Source organism: Pelodiscus sinensis, chromosome 1, assembly GCF_049634645.1.
Source record: "Pelodiscus sinensis isolate JC-2024 chromosome 1, ASM4963464v1, whole genome shotgun sequence".
Lineage (NCBI taxonomy): Eukaryota > Metazoa > Chordata > Testudines > Trionychidae > Pelodiscus > Pelodiscus sinensis.
In genome coordinates, this window is record NC_134711.1 from 101005901 (window position 1) to 101033723 (window position 27823).

Genomic DNA, 27823 nt, shown 5'->3' on the forward strand with positions numbered 1-27823 from the left:
CAACGAGCTGGAGAACCGGCAGGAGCTTTTCAGAACCCATTTTTAGCAGATGTAACAACCAATATTATTTTGCTTCTCACTGGGAACTGAACTCAGGTCCTCATAGCTAAGGGCATGAACCTCTCTCTGCACTTGGAATAAACAGACTGCAGTTGGGATTGTCCAAGGAGCCTAAGGGAGTTAGGTACCAATACCCTCTATTTGAAGCAGACTCCTCTTTTGTGGGTTAGGATGTATAGCAGACAGTGCACAGTGGCTCTGTGGCTATGCCCAGAAGTTCTCCTAATCAGTGTTCCCCATAAGCTGTGTGCTTGTGCAGCTGCTCAGGAAAGTTTCAAAAGCTTCCCAGGTGATCAGCAGAGAGCACACAGCTAGAGGTTGGTGTTTTGTATTATTTTTTTATTTTTACTGGTGGTGCACATTTGCACATGCCTCAGTGCACATAACAATTATTCCACACATGCATGGAAAAGGTTTGAGAGAAAATGTCTCTTAATCCTGGTTAATTTAAAACTGAAATGCCATTTTAATCCCATAAAAACAGTTGCTCGCATGAAAACCGCACCATAATCAGTACACAATTAAGCACAACAAGTAACAGTTAATATTCTGCAGAAACCTAGGATTGGGATAGCAGCACTTTTCCAGGTCAGAATAAGCTTTGATTGGGGACCGGTAGATGGAATGCTTGCACATCCCTCACCTGCAATATGCCTGGCTCTAATTTACAACATCTGTCTGCCAATTTCGTGAGCATTAATCCCATGCACAAATTTATTAAAGAGGGAGGAAGGGAAAGAGGAGATTTTTTTTCCTTTCTGTCAGACTGGTGGCTGTGTAGATGCTAATGTGAATGATAAAATGGTTTATCAGTGTAAGGGCTCCCTGCTGAATTCTCCTTGAGCTTTCATAGATGTCTGTCATTAAGGCAGAGGTGATATTTAATATGCAAAGGGGCTGTTAAAAGATCAAAGTAGCATTGCTGTGATAATGTGCAAAATGTAGGAACTCTACAGTGTGGTGGAATAAGCTTTCAAGTTTGATTAAAAATGCCAATTAAAAGATGGGCTAAGAGTTCTGAAGCATAAAAAGCTGGAAATAATTAAGCAAGGCTAGTAATGCTGGGATTCTTTTGCAGGAGGTTTTGTGGTTAGAGAGTCTGTTCATAGTGGGAGGCTAGGTCAAGATATATCGTTGTGATTATATAGGGGTCAAATACCCAGCTGGGTGTTTTGTTAAATTTGCCACCATTCTTCACGCCTGGGCTAAGAGTGATTCTGGGAAATATGTGGTAATATGCTTTGAGAGTATAATGTGGCACACCTTTTTAAATGCCTCATGCTGTCTTTTAAAAAATTATGGATTGCCAAGACCCCATTAAAGTGTCACATATTTTTGTTTCCTTTTATATCATTTTCATGCTGATTACCTCACTGCAAAGATCAATGCAATGATCCATTTACACCAGCCGATGTAAAGCTGGCCATGTACCGTTGTGTAAAAGGAAGCAGTCTCTTCTAGGCGTTCCTTCTCAACCCTTTGATTCCTAGAGCCATATCTCAGTACAGCCTTTGGGACATCTCCTGGAGTGACAGTAGTGGCAGAAGCCCTAGTATTCCAGACATTCCTGCCGGAGACAAACAGCTCGTGGCTGAGAAATCTGTGTATAAGTTAAAGCTATCATCTTACCTGGCACTACTTCATTTTGTTTCATGAGAACTTGTATCCATGGGGAGAAGCTTGGGAGATGGGGGTCGTGTTTTGTGAGGGTCCCAGAGGACAGCAAGCCAAAAAATCTGACAGTGACACTGTGTGAATGGAACACAAAATGCAGCCTGCTCTCAGTACATTTCTTGTACTGGTATAATGAGGTCAGGGGTATGATTTATTGTGATGCCAGTCCAACCCCACTGGGGTTACAGTTACTCTCATTAAAAAAGGGGTGTTACGTCACTATTGCTTAATCCCCTTCCTATAAATGAATGAGGCCAAGCCTATGCTATGTGCTACAGGGGCACAGCAGCAGCTTAGTGCTATAACCAGTATGTTTAGTTTGGAAAGAGAAGACTGAGAGGGGACATGATAGCAGTTTTCAGGTTAAAAGGGTGTTACAAGGAGGAGGGAGAAAAAATGTTCTCCTGAGCCTCTGAGGATAGAACAAGAAGTAATGGGCTTAAACTGCAGCAGGGGAGGTTTAGGTTGGACCTTAGGAAAAACTTTCTAACTGTCAGGATGGTTAAATACTGTAATATATTGTCTAGGGAGGTTGTGGAATCTCCATCACTGGAGATATATAAGAGCAGGCTGGATAGACATCTGTCAGGAATGATCTAGATGGTGCTTGGTCCTGCGATGAGGGCAGGGGACTGGACTTGATGATCTCTCAAAGTCCCTTTCACTTCTAGTATTTTGTGATTCTATGATAACATTGACCTTTCCTACATCAGTGGAAGGAGTTTTTCAGTCTTTGTAGGTAATCTACCTCCCCGGGTTGCAGTAGCTAGGTAGATGGAAGAATTCTTCAGTTTACTTAGCTACAGCTACATCAGGGGTTAGGTTGGCTTAATTGCAGCACTAGAGTGTTTTTCACACCCTTGAACAATGTAGATGGTTCAGTCTAAGTGTGTAGACCAGGCCTCAGCTATACTGGTATAAGCACAATTGCATTATTGTAACTGCATCTACGCTAAAGGAGTGTAGACTTTTGTGTGGTAGAAAAAGCCCTGGTAAGGCAGGGCTGTGTCTATCTCTGTAGAGTTAAATCAGTGAAGCCCTCCTAATGTGAATACAGGTTTACTGATATAAATGTACTTTCATTGATGTGTCAGTCTGAAAGAGCCCATAACTGAGTCCACACTGGGACGTTTCCTGGCATAGCGATGTCAGCAAAAAATCTTAACTGTGCTGGTAAAGCTTGTAAGCATAGACCAGGCCCCCAGGCCAGGTCTACTCTAGACTTTTGGTGGCATGGCTAGGTTAGGAGTGGAAAGACCTCTGGTTCCTAACCAGGAGTTTGCCAAAGCTCCCAGTGTACATGCAATTATGCTCTCAAAACTGGGCGTTTACCCGTATGGATTGTTTCCCTGTGGTGATTTCACTATACAAATTGCAGTTTTTCTGGCATAGCTGCAGTCATGTTAGCACTTTGCTGCTGTAATATACAAGAGATGCCAGGTTAGCACTGCAATTACACCTACTTTAAGTTTACAATAGCTCAATTTTTATTCTGCTCACTAGCAAGTAAACATAGAAAATGTACCTTATAGACTAACTGGGTTTTATTAACATTTTCCTCGGAGATGGCCTTCCAGTGTTGTGTAAGGGCTCACTGACTGGAGATAAGCTGGCTTTGCGATTGTGAGGTAAAGATAAAGGTGACTGGCGACTGTGAAGACTTGGTGCGACAGGGCCATCTATTGACAGCTCTGTTACACAGCTGACTTTTCAGAAAATGCATCCAGTGCCCCAGTAGCAGCTAAGCTGGTGAAACCAAACAATCGCTATGCTCCAGAACACAATCTCACAACCAAAGGATTTTTTTAAAAAGAGAGAAAAACTCCATCCCAGCTGTGGGTGAGCAGTTCTCAAATGATTGCTCAGTCCTGATCCTCAAAGCAAACCTGCCCGACACCTTCAAAAGATGAGCCTGGGAGCTTCAAGTCATAACTTTGCTAGATGATAAAAACCATGGCCTGATTAGAGAGACTGGATTTTTGGCCTGTTAGAACAACCTATAATCCACTTAAACCACCTTTCAAACCCACACCCTTCTTCTCTCCTCCCCCCCGCCTTAACTGGAGAGGTATTAATGGGCCTTGTTACCTTAATTGTTCCAACTTGTGTTTAGCTGTGGTCCTCTGGGTACCATTCCCAGACCTAAAGAAGAGCTCATTGTGGCTCAAAAGCTTGTGGCTTTCACCAACAAAAGTTTGTCCTTTAAAAAATATGACCTCACCCATTTTGGCTGTGTGGAAAACTTTGTCGTTCTTTAAAAATCCTTTCTGCAATAGTTATGCCCACACTCCAGCAAGACTTCTGTTACTCAGAGGGGTGAATATCTCGCACAAGTTACCTGAACGGACGTGTTTATATGCGCGCCACTGCATTGCTTCTCCTGGCAACACAGCTTATGCCACTCATGAGAAAGGGTTTGGGTTTTTTCATGCTGACTGGAGAGCTCTCTCCTGTCAATCAAGAGAGTGTCTTCACCAGATGCAGTGCAGCAGCCGTATTACTTCAGTGGTGCCATTGCAGTGCTGTACACAGAGCTATCCTTACCCACACGCAGAATATGCGGTTGCACAGGACCCCCCCCCAAGAACTTGGGGCACTACTGGGTCTTAATGTCCACCCATCTGCTTCTTCCTATCCCTGTTCTGTGGCTCTGCTTCCTCTGGAGCAGAGCTCGTGAACTTAGAAGTGAAAAAGGCTGCCAGACCTATGAGCAGAGCATGGAACCTGTGGAAGAGTCATTCAAGTGGTAATGAAGCCATTTAACAGGCACTTGCCAACCCTAGGCATATATACTGTTGATTTCTGAATTTACTCTGTTAGTCTCCAGGACCTTAGTTTAAAGTGTGCTTTAAGACTGTTTCATTAGTGCATTGGCGGTTGGTGCCACTGGGGCTGGGGGAGGCAGGCTTCCAGCCCCGCCCCCTCTGCTGCGGCTCTGCCCCCACCTGGGGAGGGGAAGAGGAGGAGCAGCGTGCCAAGTGTACCCACACCTCCCCCACCATAGGGAGGGCAGGAGGAGGAGCAGCGTGCCACATGTACCCACACCTCCCCCACCACAGGGAATGGAAGAACATGCACCCCAGCCTCCCCGGAGCAGTGGGCAGAGAAGAGGCCATGTGGTTCCGGCCTCCCTGGCCCTGGGAGCACAGTAGGCATTCTGGGGATGGAGTGTGAGTGGGCCCAGGCTGGTGCTCTCCTCCTCCTCCCCCCCCCCCCCCACTTTCCCCCAGATGCCCATGCATTAGTGTGTTGCTTATGATAATAAAATCACATCTCTAAAAAATAGTCGCCTTCTCCTCCTCCACAGTTGCTATTGAGCATAGGGGCACCAGTTTAAGAGTACTGGGTAGGGCCCCATAAATCCTAAGGACAGCCCTGGCTGTATGTATAGGCACAACCTAAGGAAAATCAGGTACTGAACTCTCAGCACCGAATGAGGTCCGTTGTCTGAGCAGCCACATTTGAATGAGAATCCCATTTATTGAGGGAGGTTCGTACGTACAACTGCACCTCGCTTGCAATGCCAGCACGTCTCACTGCAGGAAGTGGAGATGGGGACCAGTTTTCAACTATAAAGAATGTACAGATAGCCTTACAAGTAACTGTGCATCGTGTCAATACGCATGACTGGGTCTGTTTCCCTTGTTCACACTAGATTTCGTGCTACGGTATATTCCTGTCCAGAGTCTGCCGCGGAACGTCGGGAAATGGCTGATGGTGTGAACACAAGGATTGAGGATTTAAACACAGTAAGTGACACTGCTTTTATTTAGGCCCTGATCCTGTGACTGACTACATGCACACAGACTGGTGCTAGGTTGCTGGGGAACCCGGCTAGCAACTTCAGGGACCCACAGTGGGGATCTGGTCATGCACAGCCAGTTGCTGCATTGGGGCCTGGTGATGAGGGCAGGCAGCAGGAATCAGAGAAATGTAGAGCTGGACAGGACCTTGAGAAGTCACCTAACCCAGCCACGTATACTGAAGCAGGATCCAAGTAAACATAGACCATGCCTGGCAAGTGTTGCCCAACTTTTTCCTAAAAATCCTCCCCGCTGAGGATTCCCAAATATCCCTGGGAAGCCTTTCCCAGAGCTTAACTACCTGTATGGTTAGAGAAAGTATGCAAAGTATTCCATCTGGGAAGGAATAGCCAGTTTTACATATACAGAATGGGAAGCGACTGTCTAGGAAGGAGTACTGCAAAAAGGGATCTAGGGAGCATAGTGGACCACAAGCTAAATATGAGTCAGCAGTGTGATGCTGTTGCAAAGAAAACAAACATGATTCTGGGATGCATTAACAGGAGTGTTGTGAGTAAGACACAAGAAGTCATTCTTCTGCTCTACTCTGTGCTGATTAGGCTTCAATTAGAATATTGTATCCAGTTCTGGGTACCACATTTCAAGAAAGATGGAGAAGGTCCAGAGAAGAGCAACAAGAAGGATTAAAAGTCTAGAGAACATGACCTATGAAGGAAGACTGAAAGAAATGGGCTTGTTTAGTTTGGAAAGGAGAAGTCTGAGAGGGGACACAATAGCAATTTTCAAGTTTCTAAAAGGATGTTACAAGGGAGAGGGAGAAAAATTGGCCTCTGAGGATAGAACAAGAAGCAATGGGCTTAAGCTGCAGCAAGGGAGGTTTAGGTTGGACATAAGGAAAAACTTACTGTGATGGGGCGGACAAAGCCCGACCTCCCCATTAGAGGCCTTTCAGTACCCTGGCCAGTAACAGGAGCAGTGGAGAGGTCCTCCGAGCAGGCTAGAGGGGCAACATTCACTGCAGCCAATCAGGATACTACAGGCTGCTATATAAGGAGCTGCTAGCTAAGGCCTGCCAGTTCCTTCCTGGCGCTCAATCTGGGCAGCCCTCTGGGCTAACTGGGGAACACCAGAACCCTGGACAGCTCCAAGTGGGTTCTGGGCCCTCGTGGCGCTAAATCCTGTGGCTAAAGGCTAGCCGGCGATGACTCTGTGGAACCCTGGACAAGGGGAATTCAACGACAAGGCCCTAGAGAAGGGCTGGATGAAATGGCATCCCGGGGAAGTGGCCCAGGGACATGACTACAATTACGGACTTCAAAACTGCTACATATAGGGTCCCTGGGCCGGGACCCAGAGGAGTGGGCAGGTCTGGGTCCTCCACCAACACCTCTGCAAACCACACCCAAGCGAGGGGGGGATAAAAGCGAGGGGCCACAGACTGAACATTGACTCACCCACAAACAGGCGAGTTAAATATTGTGAGACCCCCTTCAGCCACCAAGGGGTGCTTGCACACAGAACCGAACCTGTTATACTTCCTAACTGTCAGTGTGGAAGTAAGTTGCTTGGTCCTGCCGTGAGGGCAGGGGACTGGTCTCAATGACCTCTTGAGGTCCCTTCCAGTTCTAGTGTTCTATGATTCTATACTAACTATACCTGTAATCTTCCCTGGGCTTTGCTTGCAGGTGATAACCCAAACGGAATCCCACCGCCAGAGGCTGCTGCGTGAGGCAGCTGCAAACTTGTACACGTGGGGAATCAAGGTGAAGAAAATCAAGGCCATCTACCACATCCTGAATTGCTGTAACATTGATGTCACCCAGCAGTGCGTCATCGCTGAGATCTGGTTCCCAGTGGCAGACACCAGCCGGATAAAAAGGGCTCTGTGCAAGGGAATGGTGAGGGGCTAAGTAGCACTCCCCAGCCAGGTTTCATTGGAGCCTTCGTCTGGCTTTGGAATGGGCTCTTGGGACCCCTTGCATAGCTAGACCACGAATGCTTCTTTTTTTGCTGCCCTCTGTCCCTCTCTTTTCTCTCTCTCTCTTCCCCCCCCCCCCCTTTGCCTCCTCTGTTCTTATTTTTGGTTCTTCCTCCTCTGGTGGCTCCTCTCCTCACAGCCTGAGAGATGGAACCTTGCGGCTAAGGCTGGGTGGAGACATCCTTGGGTGTGTCTTGATCTGGGCTGCATGGTCTGTTGTGGCTGAGCTGAACTCTGTGTGGAGGTGCTCTGAGCACCCAGCAGCATTAAGCCCCCCTCCGAGAAAGGAGGAGAGGTGGGTGTCTGTTGCTGGGAGCTTTGCCTTGGGGAAGGGTACCAGGTGTAGGACTGTGCACTGTTGCCCAACATCTCCGTGCTGTGACTCTGCAGTGGCTAGTCTGTCTATACCGTCTCTTGAAGGGCCCTGTGCCCAAGGTTGTGAGATAGTGGGCTAAACGCAGACCTGTTGGGCAGGGTTCTCTCGCCAAATGCTACTCCATGAGCAAGGTCATTTGGCAACACCACACGGGACTAGTAAAACAGGGCGAACGTTCATCCCACCATTTCACATCCATCCTTGTTGCCTCTTCGCAGGAACGTAGCGGCTCTGCCATCTCCCCTCTCCTGACTGTGATACAGTCAAAGATGTCCCCGCCCACGTTCAACAGAACCAACAAGTTCACTGCAGGCTTCCAGAACATTGTGGATGCCTACGGCGTGGGGAGCTACAGGGAGATGAATCCAGGTAAAGAGGCACCTGGTTTTGCTGCAGCCTGAAGATTCCAGGGTGTAGGTCAGAGGGGAGGACTGGTCTCTGGCCACACTTGGTGGTCCAAAACTATGTATGTCACAGCTCATTCGAGAAATTGTGAATCAAATTCTTTGCTGAGGCCAATGAGTTCAGCTCTGTTGACTTCAGTGAAGCTGCACGCCTCTGCACCTGGTCTTCTGACCCTAGTGGTTGATTTAAAAGGAAACTACTTGTTAAAGTCCTTCAGTGAAACTGTGCTCCTGTCTGTGTTCTTCCAACAGCTCCATACACTATAATCACCTTCCCCTTCTTGTTCGCGGTGATGTTTGGAGATTGTGGCCATGGTGCTGTCATGCTGGGCTTCGCCCTTTGGATGGTCACTAACGAGAAAACACTGTTGGCTCAGAAAAGCACTAATGAGGTGAGTTTCCTAGGGCTGAATGCATCCTGCCAGCTTAACAAAACGTTAAATGGATTTTCTTCTGTGAAACTCAGAAGAACTAAGATTTGTAGCTGTTTGGAAATAGTTCCTCTGCCTAGTTATAACAAAAAGGGCCAAATCACACCAAACATGCTCCAACTTTGCACCTTCAGTTTGCACCCACTCTTATGGCTGTACAAAACTGCAACTGGCATTTGTATATACAGACTGGGGATAAACTTGTCAAAGTTAGTCCCTAAAGTCAGGCTCTTAAATCTACATTTAGTAGTCTCCAAAAATGGCCTGATTTTCAAAAACATTGCACAACCAGCAGCTCCCATGAAAATCGGTGGATGTTCGGCACTTCTGAAATGAGGTCACTTAGGTAGGAATGTTTTAGCCAGGCACAAATATCTGGCAATACAGGGAGTGAGGGTGTGAATGACTCTATTAAATAATTCCTCTCTCAGGGTATGCTGCACAATAAGCATTATTGTGTTGTGTGATGGTTGCTTACTCTCCCTGAATTCTTCCCTTGCAGATTTGGAACACTTTCTTTGGTGGGCGCTACTTGATCCTGCTCATGGGCATATTCTCCATTTATACTGGCTTTATCTACAATGACTGCTTCTCCAAATCTTTCAACATCTTTGGCTCTTCTTGGCATACCCGCCCCATGTTTAGAAACAACACGTGGAAGTAAGTGGTAAATGATGTAAAAACCAAAAGAGCGAGATGATGTGTGTGAGAGCAATATTTTATTCCATGGGCATTAAAAGAAAAAGGTGCTGAACTGAAACCCTGGGTGAACAGATGTGTGAATGAATCAGGCCATTTGTCCCAATTCATATGTGTACAGATCGCATCTGAAAATCAAGATCTGTGTTAAGAAATACTTAAAATAACTGCTGACTTTGGGTAGTGGATTCCGTTCCCTGGCACATGACCTGCCTTTTCTGCTCCTTACCTCTCTCACGCCTCCTTCCCGCTGCACATTTCCCAGCCCCCTTCTGCTCCTCTCGTCTGAACACATCCCCAGATCACATCTGGGTTCATGGTCAGTGTCTGAGAGATACCAAGGCCCAGTAAATTCCTGGACTGAGATTCTTTGCGGTGCTAGAACTCTCATTGTTCTGGGAGCAGGAGAGGCTCTCCGTGGAATCTCCATCCCTAGAGGTGTTTAAGTCTCGGCTTGACAAAACCCTGGCTGGGTTGATTTAGTTGGGACTGGTCCTGCCTTGGGCAAGGGGTTGGACTTGATGACCTCCTGAGGTCTCTCCAACCCTAGGATCCTAACATAAATTAAACAGCCCTGGGAGCCTGTCCTAAGTTATGGCAGTCTGATGTGGGCTGCCCTGTGAGCTGCAGGGCTTCCTGGAACCTCTGCAGAGCTGTGTGCTAAGGCCCCAATCCCACCTCCCGTTTTGGCACCATATTATGGTCCTTATGATGCTAGCAAGGGATAATGTGGAAGGCAGCTTTATGGCAGTCTTATGGGAGATCGCCACTCCTGTCCGGCTCACAGGGCTTTTAGAGCCTCTTCACACTGCTCCTCCAGCTCTTTCACCTGGAGTGAAGGGGCTGGAATGAGGGGGAAGAGCTTGCCACACCCTCCAAGTATCCAACACATCAGGGATGAGCAGATTTGTGTCATTCCCTCAGACTTTCCAAAGACCCATGTGAGCAAACAACATGCTGGAGAGCAACTGGGTAGAACTTCCAGAGTCATTCAGGATGCTCATACTGGGCTCATAGTAGCTGGAATAGGAGTGTCAAGCCTCATATATCCAATGTACACACTTGTACGTGCACCTCCCCCCCCCCCCCATATGCACATGCACGATGCTACTGTAGGCCTTTGGTAAATGACATTTTTAATGTTGTTGTTGTTCTTAGCATTCTTGATATAAAAATTCCTCAGGCTGAGGCAGTAGGAAACTGCCACTTCTCTTTTCTGTTGTAGCAACCATATTCTTGAAGAAAGTCCTCTATTGCAGTTGGATCCTGCGGTCCCTGGAGTCTACTCAGGAAATCCATATCCATTTGGAATTGATCCGGTAATGATGTTCAGTTGGCCTTCAGTTATATTCCCTCACTGCTTCTAGCCTCCAGCGGACTAGGCCTATGCGTGCAATTGAATGACAAAGCTTTTTGTCATTCACAGGTGCATAACATGCCCCTCCCCCGACCCTGAGAGTGACACAATTTTTGCCGCAGCAAGCGCAGGTGTAAATGCCACTTTGGTGGCAGGAGCGCTCGCCAGCGAAAGCCACTTGTGGGGGCTAGAAGTAAAAAGTGCCCACAAACTATTTATACATACCAGCTTTTAGCAACAGAGCTGTGTTGATACAGCCTTGTCACTAAAAGCCGCGGAGTGTAGACATAGCCTCACTAGCTTGTGTTGAGTCTTCAAATACACAAGCAATCCCTCTTGAAACCGCATTGGCCACTTCCCGCTCTTTGCAAGACCATTGCACCTTTGTTATGGAGTCTTTTACGATGCTCATCTCCAGCAGTCAAGGTTGTTTGTACACTATTACTTCCCTTCATCCATGATCATTAGATAGAGGCTGTGTGGTCTCGGGAGGTACATGCGGGTTTGGAAAGTCCTGAGTTTGAATCCTACCTCTTCCTTTGAGTCAGCGGTTTCCATTTATCCAGTGCATAGGGATGATAATAATGTGTCCCTATCTGTTTCATCATTTTGATGTGCTGATTAACTATTTAATGTGTGTACAGTGCTGTGAAGATTAAAGCACTGTGAAAGCGTAAGTACAATTAATGTCTCCGAATCGGTGCTAGTGAAATCTAGTTACCCCATCACTGCAATTTTGTGTGAACCTCCTTCCTTAGTGCAGGGTATGGAATTCAGTCAGCACCAATCTTCCCATTTCTCATCCAGCATGCTCCTTGTGGTACAAGAGCGAGGTGTGGTTTCATTTTCCAAAAACAAGGCAAAGAAACTCCCAGGTAGTTCATAGCTGAACAGTAACGTGTTAATGTCCTAGGGCCTAGTCCCAGACCTGGAACTGTCAGTGCAGTGGAGTTAAGTTGGATTTACGCCACCTGTATATTCCCTCCCCCCACTCCTGGGACCATCTGTATCCACTCACTGTAAATGAGAACAGCCATACGCTTTTATTTATTCTGGCTGCTAGTTCTCCCAATGGGCTATTTTGGCAGCCAAGGATGCCGGGGAGAAGGCATAAGTAGACCATGGCCATAGATTGGCTGTGCATAGAAGGCATTAGTGGCTTTCTGTAGGCCATCTGAGGTTTCCCCTGCCCTGGGGTAATGCACCAGTGGCTGGGCCAGCTAGCTTTAGAGCAGGACATGGGATTTGCTGCATAATTACTGTTTTTAGTTAATTGGATTTTATTGAAACAATGCAAGTACCCCAGCTGTGTCGTTTAACTGGAATGTAGCTGTGCCACACAGAAAGCAGGCAAGAATAACTGTGATGAGCCCAGCCAACCACTAGATGGCAGCATTTCTCTCCAATAGGGGCATAGCTGAAAGTAATGTTCTATACTTAGCAATAATCCTAACAATGAAGCAGTAAGGAAAAGTTCAGTGCTGCACATTTCTGAGGGCATGTCTACACTGGGGAGTTATTTCCAAGTAACTTCCCTGATTTCAAAATAACAAGGTGAGAGCCCACACTACCAAGCCTGTTATTTTGAAATAACAGCTCCTGCTTGTGAAGAGGAATAAGCTTGTTTCGAAATAGTTATTTTGGGGGTTATTATTTCGAAATAACTTATTTCAAAATAACCTGGTAATGTAGACACAACCTAAGGTGTTTGCAGTGGTGGGTTGGTCATGTTGGTCCCAGGTTATGAGACACAAGGCGGGTGAGGTTATAAATAGCTTTATCGGATCAAAGTCTCTCAGCAACAGAAGTTGATCCAGTCAAAGATATTACCTCACCCACCTTCTCTCTAATTTTTTAATATGGACATTTTTATGGGATTTCATCAGCTCACCCATAGGGAAGGCCTGGCTTCTTTCTTTTGCTAAGAATACTTTTTTGCAGGTTTAGTGTGATACCACCTTTATACCTTGAAGAGAAATAGTCACCCTAGATTATGAGATCTGATTATGCTGGAGTCTCTTTCTAAATGATAATAGGTCCTACTCTGATATGTGTATAGAAGTCAGCATGATACTAGTTAAATAATTAAATAAATAGCTTACTTTCCCAGCAAATCTCCTTACCAACTCGACCCCTCACTCCTTTATATTATATCTCATATGTATTGCCTGGCTACCCCTCCTTCCCCCCCCGTCAAAAAAAATAATTACAGAGTACTTGTCCGCTCAACATCCTTTACAATCAAATATGAGCCAAATTAAATTATTACATGCAAAGTACTTTTCATCCTTAGTTACTCCCTTGTCTTTAGGTAGCCTGATGAACCCTCTGATTCTTTTACAGACTTTCCTGCCTTCTGATCTGTTTCAATGGTTTCCATAACCCTAATGGTGCAGCTGCTCCTTTAAGTGGAGACCAGAGCAGTCTTTTGTTCCATGAATGAGAATAGTCTTTCTTGAGCTGAAGTGAATGTGGATTCTATGGATCACTGTTTCCTTCAGCAAACATGGAGACTTTTTTTTTTTTATAGCAGATGAAGGCAGGAAAGAGATTCTCACTGTAATCCGCCTCTGCTATAGAACGTGACATCACAATCCCGTGGTGTTGGGACAAGTTTTATAATGTGGGTGCTGAAGGTGAAAACTTTGTATTTAGGTGGTTGTTGCTACCTCAAGCCACAGGGTCTGGGGGTTTGGCAATACCCCTAGTGTGTCTAATTCTGGCATCTATGGCACAGACTAGTTGCCAGTGCATGTCATTGGGGAGATTGGGGATATATTAACAGCTTCTTCACTGGCTTGCCACATGTATGATCTTGGGTCACTTCAGCATTTCATACCTCAATTTCCTCACCTGTTTAAAAACAGGCTAACAGTTGCCTGTTTGGGTAAAAAGCTTTATGCAAGTCCAATGTATTACAAATCATACTCTGATTTCAATCAGTTGGTATTGTTCAATGTAGAACTAACAAAAGTCGTTAGAAGGCATTTTAATTAATGAACTAGTGGATTTTCACCTGCCATTATCAAAAGACTTCCTGAAAGCCCTGCTGTTTTCATCTTGTTCTCCATTCACTTTTCTGAAGATCTGGAACATCGCGGCAAACAAGCTGACGTTCTTAAACTCCTACAAAATGAAGATGTCGGTCGTCATGGGGATTACGCAGATGGTGTTTGGGGTCATACTCAGTCTTTTCAACCACATGTATGTTTCATTGTCTTCACACCAGTGTCTGAAGCGTATGCGTGTGTGGCTGGTCCGGAGGGCTATGCTAGAGGTGTGGCAAGAGCAAAGGAACAAATTGCCCAGTGTAGCCAAAAGTCATGTGTGTCCCTCTGAAGTTGGGAGGCAGCGACGTGAGGTGCTGGGCAGTGGGGGTTGGGTGGGTCAGCCCCAGCTCCAGCAGGCATGGGGCGCGGGCGCTCAGCCCCGTGGGAGGCATGGGATATGGAGCTCGGGGTGAGGGGGGAGTTCAGCCTCAGCCCCAAGTGGTGTGGAGCTCAGGGGAGTTAGCTGCACGGGGCATAGGTGTTCAACTTTAGCCACAAGTGAGATGGGGCTCACGGAAGACGGGCAGCCCCAGTTGTGGACAGGGTGGAGCTTGGGGGTGAGCTCTAGCCCAGGGTGGCATGGGGCACAGAGCCATAAGAGAGTGGCTGGCTGGGGGCGGGGCTCTGGATGTTGCTGACCAGTTCCCATGCCAGTGCTGGTCATGGGCCGTCCATCCCTCCCGTTCTGGCCCCAGTACCCCACAGGAATCCAAGCAACTCCCCCCCCCCCACTTGGACACAGCCCTGTGCGTGGTGCAACACCCACAGACCCTGGGCAGCGTGGCCACAGCACACCCAGGCTGCTTCAGCCAGCCCTGGGGATCCAGCAGCTGGGCAGTATGGTGGCCACACTCCCAGCCTTGCGATCCCCCCACACTCAACCTCCTGCCTTGACTCCTGCATCCCCCACACCTCTGCCCCGTGCCCCCCACACCTCTACGTTCTGACCTGACTACTGCCCTGAGCCACCCACACCTCCCAACCCCTTGCTCTTACTCCTGCAGCCCCACTCTCTGCCCTGTGGGCCCCCCCGATCCTAAACCCCTGACCTAAGGACCCCCATGCACTCCACCCCACACTTAAATTTATTACAGGTACTGTTATATCACCTCCCCCCCCCCAACCCTCTGCCCTCAAGGGGGGGTGCAATACAACAGTACTTGTAAGAAATGTAAGTTACTTTCACCCCTGCCCCTGACTGTGTTTTCCTCATTTTCTGAGTGCCCACTTGAGACCCGGGGTCCGATCTGCAGAAGTGCTTAGTGCTCACGGCACTAACTGCAGTCACTGCGAGCTCTGCACTGAACACAGAGTGTTATGTGTAAGGCCACATTCTGTGAAATGTCAGGGCCTCCGCAGGGCACCAGAAATTACTGGATGCTTTTGACTTCTTAATCTGCATGCCTTAATTCTCCACCTCTAAAATGGGGCTAGAAACCTCTCCTCTCCGAAGGGTGTTGTGAAGATAAATTCACTAATGCGTGTTAGCAACTAACATCATATATTGAAAGCATCCTAGAAAAGCCCATGAGGAAATGAATAGTTCTGCATTCAGTGCAGGGTGGGGATAGTCAGCAGGAAATAAGGCCTGGAGCCGTGCAGGGAAGAGAAAATGAAACACTGAATACAGGGTTGAAAATCCTGTGCAGTGACTGAGGCAGGGATCTTACAGAAAATTAGTGTGTGACTGTGTAAGCAAAGACTATGCCATGCACATACACAAGGGGGAGTGAATTAGGGCTGCACAGGGAATCTTAATTCTGGCATTTCCTAACATGTACATTCTTTTAATGTACTTTGTAATGAAATCATCTCTACAGGTGCTTAGATACCATTGTGATGGGCAAAGCATAAGACCTGGACAGAATAGGTGTCAATGATATTTATATCTGAATAGTATCTTTAATCCCTAAGGATGCCCAAGTCACACACTTCTCTCTTGTGCACCCATAGCAGCATGGTGCTACTTTCATGAGACTAATGTGTGTGCTGGAGCCAAATAACCCAGTGATCTTATCCCATATGGGCCATCACAATCCCTTTCTGTCTTTCCAGCTACTTCAAGAAAACCATAAACATCGTCCTGCAGTTCATTCCAGAAATGATCTTTATCCTCTGCCTGTTTGGGTACCTGGTCTTCATGATTATTTTTAAATGGTGCCGATTCGATGTCCACATATCCCAGCGTGCACCTAGCATTCTCATCCACTTCATCAACATGTTTCTGTTTAATTACAACGATCCTACAAACGGCCCCTTATATCCACACCAGGTATGGCCTCAAGTATTTTTACAGCTAGGTACTTGCTCCAATTGTAGAGAGCCATTTCAGTTCAACTTTAATTGGTGTGTGGGTTAGTTTGAAAATTAGCCAGGCACTGGTGCAAGAAGCAGTTTAGACCCCAGACTGGTCCTATCCTTCAAATAGTTCAGGTCTGTTGAGAAGGTCTATGGGTCAAATTCTCTCCTCTGTCACACCCCAGTGTGTGGTGGATTATCTAAGGTTGTTTAGGGTGGAATGTGGTTCTAGTAAAAGTAATATACTTTCTTAATGTACATTCCTATTTTCTTTTTTTTCCCTGTGAGAGGCAAATTCTGTCTCCAGGCAGTGAAATCAGCGTTGTTCTTGCGGGGGGAGGCACACAGATGTTCAACTGGCTGCGTGGGGATTGTTTTCTTGGCATTCAGGTTACCCTGGAAGTGAGGAAATGGACCTAATTTCTGACCCCAGTGATGACACAATTAAGGCTGGGACAGAGTGTAGAAGCAAAGTTATGGTGCTCTAGTGTCTTGTGGGTGACTCTGTCTTAGAACTGCTCTTAATTTCTTGTCAAAACTGTTTTTGACATAAAACTGGGTTTTTGACAAAGCAAAAGATTTTTCCAGAAATGTCTGCTTTCCTCTCACATTTCCGAATGCTCATTGGAAAAACTGAAATCTCAACGTGGTTGGCTGAAAACTGAAATGTATTGGCTTTTAGGCAATTTTTGATCAAAAATATTTGCTGTGCAGGTTCTCTATCTTTAATGAAAAGTCAAAATCTTACCCCAAAATAAAAAAATTTTCTTACCAGCTCTGTGCATTTGATCAGATAATACATGAGATTTCTTTTTCTAGTTGCCAGCCCTGCAAGCTCATGCTGGTTTCAGAAAGTCCAGCTGGGTTCTTCCTGGCTTGTACATACATCATCTCTAATAAGGAAGGTTTTGTGGGGCAAATACTGCCTTTAGTTACATCTGTGCAACCGTGAGCACTCTGAGACCATATTTCTGTCCTGCAGTTTGGATTCAGTTACCAAGACTTTAGATGATGCCTGAGAACCCAATTGGCTCTCCAATAGCTGTGTAGGGTTTGCAGTGCTAGCAGGCGTGTAAAGGAGAGTATGTGATCATTTTCATCACCAAGCAAGCAGAGGACACGCTGAAGGCACACACCGGTTGAGTGAGAAGGAACTGTTCTTACTGAATCACTTTTCTGACCATCAGTGCACTTGAAAAACCTTTATTTTAAAAGCATCAATTTTGTCCCTTTAACTGTTCTCCCCACCCTGTGGTCCCTTGTAGGAAGAAGTCCAGAGCTTTCTGGTCATCTGTGCCTTGATAGCTGTTCCGTGGATGCTTATATTTAAACCCTTCATCCTTCGGGCCAACCACCAGAAAGCTCAGAGTATGGTAAGGCACAAGTTTTTTGTTGCATTCTGAAGTTGCAGACAGCTCTGTTTTGGGTAGCCTGGTGGCAGCGCTGCAGGTTAGAGGTGGGATTTTCCACAGTGCTGTATAGGAGGACCTATATCTACACCCCTTAAAGTTAAAGGGTGTTATTTACCAGTGACTTTGACTGGAGCAGAGTTAGGTCCTCACGGGGTGTTTTCTAGAGACTCTCTTCTAGATCAGAAGCAGTTAGAAAAAAGCAGTTGTGAGGCCTCATTTCCCTTGTGTGATCAGTTCCTAATTGCTCAGATGACTGATTGCTTGCTCCATTTAAACTGGGAGCAGAAATGATGCTCTCGGAGAATGAATACAGCACCCGAGGAAATGCCTGATTTAAAAGCAATTGACCACTTTGAAATATTGCTTTCCTCCCGAAAAGTTAGAACTCATATGAACAAGTTCTAAAGCCCCTGGTTGTATTGTGCTGCGCACAGTTGTCAAAGATGCTTGTGAATTTTTCTTTCTTCTTTATTGTATTTGTTCTTTATTGTGTTTGTTTTTAATTTACTTTTCTTGGTAGGTAGATGTAGGGATTGGAGTATCTTTTATGTGGCACAGATGTTTTCATTTAAAAAGAGATCAGCTAGTTATGCCAAGTGATCTTTTCCAGTTCAGTAACTCATAGCCTATCAGTTGTCCCAGTGGCGTAGCGAGGGTGTTATGCGCCCGGGGCGGGAGGGGGCGTTGGGCTCCTAGGCAGGCCTTTGAAGTGCCCGGCCCCTCTGCCCAGCCCTGTCTCGGCGATTTGTCTGCAGGGAGCAAGTGTCCTGGCAGCTAAATTGGTGCCCCCCCCATTGTGGCACCTGGGGGCAACTGCCCCGACCCCCCCTCTATGGCACTGGTTTGTCCTGTAAGGTCTTACTGATTCAGAGGGGTAGCCATGTTAGTCTGTAACTGAAAAAACTTAAAAAACAATTAATTGTCCTGCGGCGCCTTAGAAACTAACAAAAAATGTAGATGGTATCATGAGCTTTCGTGGGCATGAAGTGGGTTGTGCCCATGAAAGCTCCCATTACCATCTACATAGTTTGTTAGTCTCTAAGGTGCTGCAGGACTATTCATTTTTTTTAGGTCTTACTGTGTAATTGTTCTGGGATTTTTAGGAAGGTTTTTCGTTGTTGACTGCTTCTGCTTTATGCCAATAACATTTGATATCTTTCCTCCAACCAATGATTTTCGTATGTCAGCTGTCTGATCAAATCTTAGATTTGGCCAGATTCACACAACTCCAACAAAAGGTGTTTTTTTGTATGACATTCAAGACAACTTGGAGATAAGCAGGTATTACAGAGATTAGTGGTGCAACAGAACATGTTGTTATGAGACATTTCCTACAAAACCTGTTGGAAGCATCAAAGAATGCAAAAAGCTGGTGTATCCATACCAGAATGAAATGTTTATATTAAGTTTGTTATGGGATTTATCACATATTTGTTTATGGTCTATAGAGGCATGGGTCAAGTCCTCTTGTGTGTACAGGTTGAACCTCTCTTGTCCGGAAATCTCTGGTTTGACAACATACGTGGTCTGGCATGAATTTAGTTAGCTGGAGGTCCACTTATCATGGATGTGTCCAAGTTTTCCATGGTCCCATAAAGTTTGTTTATAGCCACCAGTACTGGCTCTCAGTGTTCTGTGCTGTTATTTAGCTCTAATTTACCCCTAACTGTCTTCTAAGAGCCCAGAAGCAGTGGTAGGGTTGGGATTGCTGTTAGACAATACTGACCTCGTGTGGTTGGGCAAATTCTCTGGTTCAGCACCGGTCAGGTCCCAAGGGTGCCAGGCTAGAGAGGTTCAACCTGTATTATAATGACACTTTGCTGATGCACCACAGATAATGCTTATGGAGAGAGGGTGGCTGGTCTTGAGATCAGTCACAGGGACACAGGTCAGGAGATCCGGATTCTGTTCCCAGATCTCTTTCTGACTTACTGCATGACCTTGAGCAAATCCCTCAATCTCTGTGGGCCTGATTCTCTCTTCCTTACAACAATGTGACTCCATTGGCTGCCACTATTCTTGATGCGCATCGAGAAAATCAGACTCCCAGTGCCGCAGCATTCTCATCTGCTCAATGCCGATGGAATCGCCACGCCTTACAGATGGGTCATGAGGCTGAAGCTAGTGCATGTAAATTATGTTGCAATTCTTGGTTGGAAGGTGCTGTAGAAATTGAAGTATTATTTATTCTGAGTGATGGAGGCAGCAATACAGTATTTTTCTAGTCTAATAAATGTCTGTTGCTGAAACTACCGTTGTATCACATCTAGTCTGTGCTATATAGGGAAGTTATGTGCCGTATATTTATAGCTATAGCTCTATAGCGCATCTATTGGCCTGTAGGACCACTTAGACCATAAGAATACAAACCTAGCCACTCTCTTTTGCTTTTTGAAAGCTCCAGTCATCGGCCATTTCCGAAAACCCCGCTGGTGACACTGAAGTGGAGATCCTTGCATCCAATCACACCACGAAAGCCAGTCAGGAGGACCATAGTGGCGGCCATGGGGGACATGATGACCATGAGGAAGAGGTAGGGAAATCAAAGCACGGGAAAGGAGGAGGAGCAGCCCTCGTGAGTGCTACCTGCAAGTAGGTCAGACTGGAACATGAATGATCTTCTGCAAGGCTGAATGGAGGTCTTGAGATTTGCCTCCAGCCTTTTTGATAGTTTCAGGGAAAGCTCTTCGACCAGTTCTTTGTACGAGAAAAGCCCCCTGAACCATAACCTAATGCTCCAACCAAACCTGAACCTAACTCTGTTGAGATTCAGAAAGGTTTAATTCCCCCTCTGCTATGCTTCATTTTCACGACTCGTGTTTAGAGCTGGCAAAACAACACAAGAGTATAGAGCCTCATAACCTGCTTCCTGTGAGAGAACTGTTCTTGCAGATCTTCCACCCAGCTCTGTGAAGACCAAGAGGTTCAGATTGTGAGGCTGAGCAACAGAGGCTTTGAGCACAAACCTTGCTATAGGAACTATCAGACTGGCTCACAGCTGAGGCCCAACCAGTCCCGTATCCTGTATCTGATATTAGCCAGGGCCAGCTGCTTCAGAGTAAGGACCTTGCAGAAGGGCAGATGTGGGACAATGTGCTTTCCATATTAGACTCACCTTGTTCACTAATGATTAGAATGGGCATAAGCCCCAAAGCACAATGTTTAATATCTTCCCAGACCACCTGAGCTTTGGCCCATCACAAAGACCTGGTCTGCACTAGAGACACTATAATTCTGTCATTAAGGGTGTGAAAAATCCCCCCTCCCCAGGGATGTAATTATATCAACCAAGCCCCCTGTGTGTGAACAGTGTGATTTCAGCAAGAAAGCTTCTCCTGCCAACATAGCTATCGGTCCTCACTCAAGCGCTACAGTAGTACAGCTGCTTCAGTGCAGTGTTTTCAGTGTAGACTTGCCTGAGGAGAACGCAGCTCTCATAGCTGAAAAAGCACGAGTGTCCTGAACCTGAAATCTGGAGAGGGAAGGTGGGAGCAACTGAGATTGGGACACAAATTGGGTGCTATTCTCACCTGACAGACTCATTGATTTTCAGTAGTGTTGGATCAGGCCTTTTATGCTCCACACTTATTTCGGGATTGCACCTTCCAGCCTGTAAACTGTGTGCATAAGGGGGTCATTTGGCCCAATTAATTTGAACTCTGGGACATCAGGATGTGTGTTTCTGGCAGCAGAGGCGCTGCCTGGAGTGGTGTTGGCAGCCGTCCCCAGTGCTTCAGGGGGACCGGGTTTGTAGTCAGCTGGCAGGCCAGGAAGTGAGGGTGACTAGCTGAGGAGGGAGATGGCTCTTAGGAGATGCACTGATTCAGTGTATGTCCCCAAAAACATCTGCTGTCAGGTTTCCTGTGAAGTCCCACCTATAAATTAAGCGTCCGTACTTAGGAAAGCCTAAGGAGAACGGTACTAGTCTCACTGCCACCCTCCTCGAGGGGTGAAATTGTGGGGGTGGCAAATATGGGGTAGATCCTCAGCCGTTGCTTCACGTTGCTTTTCTTCTGGGAATGATGGGCTGGGAAAATGAAGGAGGAGGAACGATTTTTCAAACCTGCCATTTCAACCCAAATGTGGGCCCCAACTGTGGTGAAGAGGAGGAAAGAGACCAACACGCAGCACATTAATAGTCAGCACTGCTCTGTTAAGCAAGCGGCACTAAATGAGCGTAAGTGAAGCAGCCTCATTTTTATATCATTTCAGTTCAACTTTGGTGATATCTTTGTCCACCAAGCTATCCACACCATTGAATACTGCCTGGGCTGCATCTCCAACACAGCATCTTACCTCCGGCTCTGGGCACTCAGCTTGGCTCATGCACGTGAGTTATCACTCGGTGTTTGTTATTACACAGATAGTGACTATGGAGTGCTGCTACAAGAAGGGTTTTACTTGAGCTGGTTGAGACTTTTGTGTCTCTTTTCTTTTTTTTTTTTTTTTTTTTCCAGTGGAAAGTTATGGTTTCCACAAATATCAACATATGAACATGAAAAAAAATGATTTTTTTTGGTCAGTATTTTTCAATTTTTCCATCAGGAAAGTCAAACCAAATGTCAACCCAAATAAATGTATTTGGGTTTGTTGAACCAAATGGAAAATGTTGTGGCACTTCAGGGTAAGCTGCCGAAGCATGCAGCATGAAGGTTTAAATGAGGGCAAACAGTGGAATCTCTGTAACTTAAAGTCTTTGACTCAAGATGTGAGGACTTCTTTGACTCAGCCAGAGGTTACAGGCCTGTTACAGGAGAGAGTGGGTGAGATTCTGTGACATGCAATACGCAGGAGCTTAGATTAGGTGCTCAATATAGTCTCTCCTGGACTCATGGTTCAAGAGTTCCTGTGCCTCATGTCCCTGCAGTGAACTTGGCTCTCTGGCTGAACTACATTTCCCATGATGCATTGAGGTTTTCTTTTTGATTGAACCCTGGTGGTTCTGAGAAGAGGTAGTGCAACCCTGCCCATAAAGGGCAATAGGACCATGAGGCAACCAAATTACAACTCCCCGTGAGGTACCGCAGCAGTTTAGGGAGAGGCAGATTCATATCAAACTGACATGAAAAACCCCACCAACATTTTGCTTTGTGCAGCACATAAAAATGAGACATTCTGATGGGGAAATAACCAAAGATTTCATTTTTAGCTGCAATTTCACAATCAACATTTTTCAGAACTCTTCATTTCATGAAAAACGTTGGTATGTCAACTTTTTATCCTGATTCGGGGTGAAACAACTGCTGCAATAACAGAATTCCCTGCAGGAAGGAATCTCTGATTTTTTTTTTAAACCAACTCTAAGTATTATTGTTTGTTTATTACAGGTTGGACCTCCCTGGTCCGGCATCCTTGGGACCTGACCAGTCCCAGATGGGGGATTTTGCTAGACCAGGGGAGGTCATATCTGGCTCCCCTGTTATTGGCTCCCCCCAGCCCTGGATCAGCCTCTGGCCTCCTGGCTGACTCCCCCTTGCCACCGGCCTCGCTGCTCTGCCAAACCCCCTACCTCCTTCCCTGCTATGCTGTGGGCAGCCCCGCTATGCTCCTGGCCCTGCTAGGTTTCCCTGCTGCAGCAAGCCAACCTCCTGGCCCTGCCAGCCTGCCCCGCTATGGCACACTGAGCTCCTGGCCCTGCTGGGCAGCCCTGCTATGCTCCTGGCCCCTCTGGGTTGCAGTGTGCTGAGCTCCTGGCCCTTCTGGGCAGTCTCTCTGGGTTGCACTTGGCTGCCCAGATGTGATGCGCTGGGGAGCCCAGTTGTCAGCCCTCCATCAGGACACTCTGGTCCTGGAACATCCCTGGTCCAGCCACATCCATCGTCCTGCAGGACCAAGGAATCCCGGATCACAGAGGTTCAACCTGTATTTATATTTTTGTGGCATCTTGAAGCCCTGCTCATGGACTGGTGACACCACGGTGCTAGATTCTGTACGAACACAGAACGAAAAAAAGCCCAGTCCCTGCCCCAAAGAGCTTATAGGCTAGAAATGGGCGACTACAGAAAGAAACCTCTGAGTGCAGAGATCCCAGGATGGTAAGGGGTGAGCCCTTTATAACATCCTCGTTAGCACATAAATAAGTCCAGTAGGATTTAATTGGAAGCCAGGTCACACTAGGCTTATATTGGAGCTAAGGTGATAGAAGGGAGTTTTACACTTAACTCTGCTACAGAATTTGCACTGTAGATTAGGTTTGTGACCTCGCTGATAGGGCCTACATGTGGTATGTACTTCTGTGGAGCTGTGTGTGTGACTGAGCCTGTTACAATAGTCTGTGCCACTGTAGTTCTGGTTCCCCGGTCAGTGGGATGCAATGATAAATTCATTGTTCTGATGGTTTTGCATGTCGTGCCTTGCTGACCAAATCAGTTCCCTTTCTTACTACGGAGTGTCCTTGCTCTCCAGCTAATCCAAGACCTGCGATACCTGTGGCAGTAGATGCCTGTGTAGAATGTGGGTTCTCTTGGGATTCAAAATTATTTTTCTGATTGTCCTGCCCTATGATTTTACCCTCTGTGGGGATGAGTGAATGGATTTTGCCCTTGAGATAGTTGAACTGTTCTTGCTCTTGCTCCCTGCTTGCTTTGCAGAGCTATCAGAGGTGCTCTGGACCATGGTGATGAACATTGGACTCAAGAATAGTGGCTGGGGAGGACTTATTGGGGTCTTCATCATCTTTGCCATCTTTGCCGTTCTCACAATCGCGATCCTGCTTGTCATGGAGGGCCTGTCTGCGTTCCTGCATGCACTGCGTCTTCATTGGTACGTGTCCTGCGGGAGGATTCTGTACCTCTTCAAGCTATGGGAGCATATTCCATTGCACTTTCTGGGAGACGGGGGCACACTTCTTGAAGGTGGGGGGAGAAGGAGGAGGTTGTAAGTACCTAAATACAAAATAAAACTAGCCATGTTACTCTGTAACTAAAAAAACTTAAACAGTAATGGTCCTGTAGCCCCTCAGAGACCAAACAAAATATATAAATAGTATTTGAGCTTTCATAGGCACAACCCACTTCTGTCCTCTGAAGAAGTGGGTTGTGCCCCCAAAAGCTTATGACATTATTTATGTATTTTGGATAGTCTCTAAGGTGCGACAGGACCATTATTTCTGGGTAGATGCTCATAGTTCTTACCAGATGTTTTCTATTCACAGCCATATGATTGCGTCTCAGGCTTATGCCAGAGTACTGCTGGCCAGTGCACATCTGGGCATCTCATGTTTGAACATGGGAAGACGTGCAAAAAATATGTAATGATCATATAGGGTGGCCAAACTGAAACCTCCAAAGTCATGTCTGTTGGGGCGCAGCTGATGCTTGTAAGCTGCTTGCTGGCGGTAGAAGATTTAGTACGTTAATTCGCTGTTCCATCTGCACGTGCGGGATCAGACCCTTTTCTAAGAGCTTACAAGAAGGTAGACTGATAGGTAAAACAAATCCAGTGCAAGAGAAAAGAAACTCAACGGCTGCCCTGGAGTTCTCTTGGAGGGCTTGTGTTGTGTACTTTGCACTGCATGACTTTCCATGGCTAACCACACAGTACAGTCAACAAAAACCAGCTTGTAATGTAAAGTGTGGAAGCACTTGATATGGGGCTGGAGGGCCTGAGAGGTTTGCTCACTCAGATTCCATTGTATTGCACAAAGGAGTGAACATGGCTGCCGCGGGTGGTTATCAAAGCTCTCTCGGATATTCGATTTAGTGCAGGAACAAGGGGCTAGTTTTCCCTGCTACCAAGGGTGATTTTCCCTTTACGGGATAGCATTTGCAGACTGATATATGAAAGGGTCTGTACAGCTCAGTGGCTCTTCTGGATTCCTTTGGCAGCCACAGTCGTTACCCTCTTTCAAATGCTTCACTTTCCTCCCTGTACCATACGCCCAGGGAGGTGGCAACCAGATCTCTCAAGAGTGGTACTTTCTCCTTTAAAATATAGTTGTCAGTGATGCCGTTGTTGATCCTGCCCTTTTCCATTATGTCAGAGGGACCCTTAGGAAATCCTACCGCAGCCACCAGATCCTAGGCACAGCACAAGGTGGTAGAGATTCCCGGAAACTTGTGCATGTTTCTGACCCCCACGCTCAACACTGTTTGTTAAGCTCCTGGTCTCTCTTGCACTGGAGCTATTTTTCTCACAGCTTGACTTTTAAATGTTCCTTTCTTCCCTCTCTCCCTCCCCACACCCTATAGTCTCATAGAACATATTACGATACCTCTCTAACTCCTCTTTGTGTTATTGCCCCCTATTAGGGTGGAGTTCCAGAACAAGTTCTACGTGGGCATGGGGTATAAGTTTTCCCCATTCTCCTTTAAGCAGATCATAGATGGAACTACAGAAGAGTAAAGACAACTCACTGCAAAAATCCCTTACTTCTGGGACCACGTTTTTTTTTTCTTTCCTTGAAACCGATGACACTGCAGAGTGCAGAACCCTCCTCGAGAGAGCTTCGAATTCTCTATCGTTAAATGGAATTGTGGCCACTACATACAAGCCAGATGCTAATGTCCGAGATGGGTCAACAGTCTGTCATAATTGGGCAAAAACCTTAATCTAAAAGGTGACCGTTTTTACATACACAGAGACAACACCCAAGCATATTGGCCAGATCCTCCTGCATCTTTCCATTGAAGTCAATGCTTATGGTTGGCCTGTTTGTTGGAGTCATCTGTCTACTCTTTGGGTTAAAGAGGCAGTGTACTGTTTTGAAATAAATTAAGTATCTACTTACATGTGCGCTTCCCCCTTTGCTGTCCTGCTTTGTGATTTTTTTGTTTTTGTTTTTTATGAAGACATTTAAGTATTGGGTTAGATGAATTCCATAGGTCAGTGATTCCCAACTTTTTCCCCGTGGAGGAACCCCTAAAATGATTTTTCATATCCCGAGGAACCCCTACCTATGAAAATGTTTGCTTGGCCAGAAAAAGTTGCCAGCGGGGAGTGCAATTCAATTACTACTAAATTATTGTCAAGAAAATGTATTTGTAAAGAGCTGTTATATATATGTATGTCAGCTTACTGTGTAAGAAAAAATGTTTTTATATATTTATTTATTCCATGATTTCTCGTGGAACCCCTGACGATGGTCTGCAGAATCCCAGGGTTCCATGGAACCCTGGTTGGGTAACACTGCCATAGGTTATCAGATGACAACGGCATGTGATTCATCCCTCTACAAGATTGCCTTTCGTAATATAATGCACAAACACAATTCACAGTAACTGAGAATAATGCCGTAGTACAAGTTGGCTTCTACTATGACAAACGGCTCAGTATCTTATTTGTGCCAGCACTTAACATGGCTGGATTACTGGCTTTCTCAGACATTGTCACTTTAGAAAAGAGTTAAATATGAATTACACAAATACAAGGCCACACCAGCTGCAGCGCAGCAGTAAGTTCTTTCCTGGAGACAGTTTGCTCTGGGGAATCCTGACAGAAGATGGCTACTTCTATACTGCAAGAAGAGACTGTGCAAAGACCATGAATACATAATGAATAGGGAGGACAGTTGCCTTAGTGCGATCCCGTTGAAACTGCACTCTCAGGGCTTATGCACATTTGAAATGCCAGAGGTGGGTGAACTATGGCCTGCAGGCTGCCATCGGCCCATCAGCTATTTTTATCTGGCCCTGGAGCCAGTGGTGTAGCTAGGACAGGAAAAGTGGATGGGCCCAGCTTTCAGGTGAGTGAGCAATGATGAGGGGTGGAGAGTGGGCAGAAGGGCTGGGTGTGGGGTAGGAGAGAAGGGGCAGAAAGGATTAGATGTTCAGGAGGGATCTGTTGCCTTGTGAAGATGGGAGGGGATCCAGTGCTATGAGAAAGGGACAAGAAGAATCTCGTGCTCCAGAGATCAGGAAGGGGATAGGGGTGAGAGGGATCTGATGCCCTGGGGAGAGGGACAGAAAGGGGAGGGGGCATCCAGGGCCCTGGCAAAGGAGGGCAGATGGGATGGGGAACCCAGGGCGCACAGGCTGGCTCAGCAGGCACCCGGGGCACACAGGCTGCGGGCTGCACCTATGGGGCAAAGAGGGGGCCTCACCGGGGTTTGAGCTCTGCCCACTCCTCCCAACTCCAGCTCGGTTTCCGCCCCAGTGCTAGCCTCATGGAAGTAATGCTGGGGCTGGAGACTGAGGCCGTGGTGGCGGGAGAGATGTGCGACCAGCTGGGATGAGGAGTCCCAGCCTGTGGACTCGGGGAGCTCTGGCCTTGATTGAGTGTGCCTGGATGCTAAGTGGGTGGGCCACAGCCCACTCAGGCCCATCTGTAGCTATGCCACTGCCTTGACTTCCCACTGGGAGCTGTGGCTCCACATGGCTCCCA

The 27823-nt window shown here is 46.6% G+C and overlaps 1 protein-coding gene across 1 annotated transcript in view; it reads left to right on the forward strand.

The window, feature by feature from the left end:
* Positions 1-26232, forward strand: part of ATP6V0A4 (ATPase H+ transporting V0 subunit a4) — a 45636-nt gene extending 19404 nt beyond the window's left edge. Inside the window, exons 9-21 of the mRNA XM_006138060.4 lie at positions 5390-5483; positions 7184-7396; positions 8071-8221; positions 8509-8648; positions 9190-9347; positions 10612-10705; positions 13829-13947; positions 15849-16065; positions 17357-17464; positions 19902-20036; positions 21716-21833; positions 24094-24265; positions 25753-26232. Coding sequence (XP_006138122.2) covers positions 5390-5483; positions 7184-7396; positions 8071-8221; positions 8509-8648; positions 9190-9347; positions 10612-10705; positions 13829-13947; positions 15849-16065; positions 17357-17464; positions 19902-20036; positions 21716-21833; positions 24094-24265; positions 25753-25846 — 1813 coding nt within the window. The 3' untranslated portion in view covers positions 25847-26232. The remainder of the gene's footprint in view (positions 1-5389; positions 5484-7183; positions 7397-8070; positions 8222-8508; positions 8649-9189; positions 9348-10611; positions 10706-13828; positions 13948-15848; positions 16066-17356; positions 17465-19901; positions 20037-21715; positions 21834-24093; positions 24266-25752) is intronic.
* The last annotated feature ends 1591 nt before the right edge of the window (positions 26233-27823 follow it).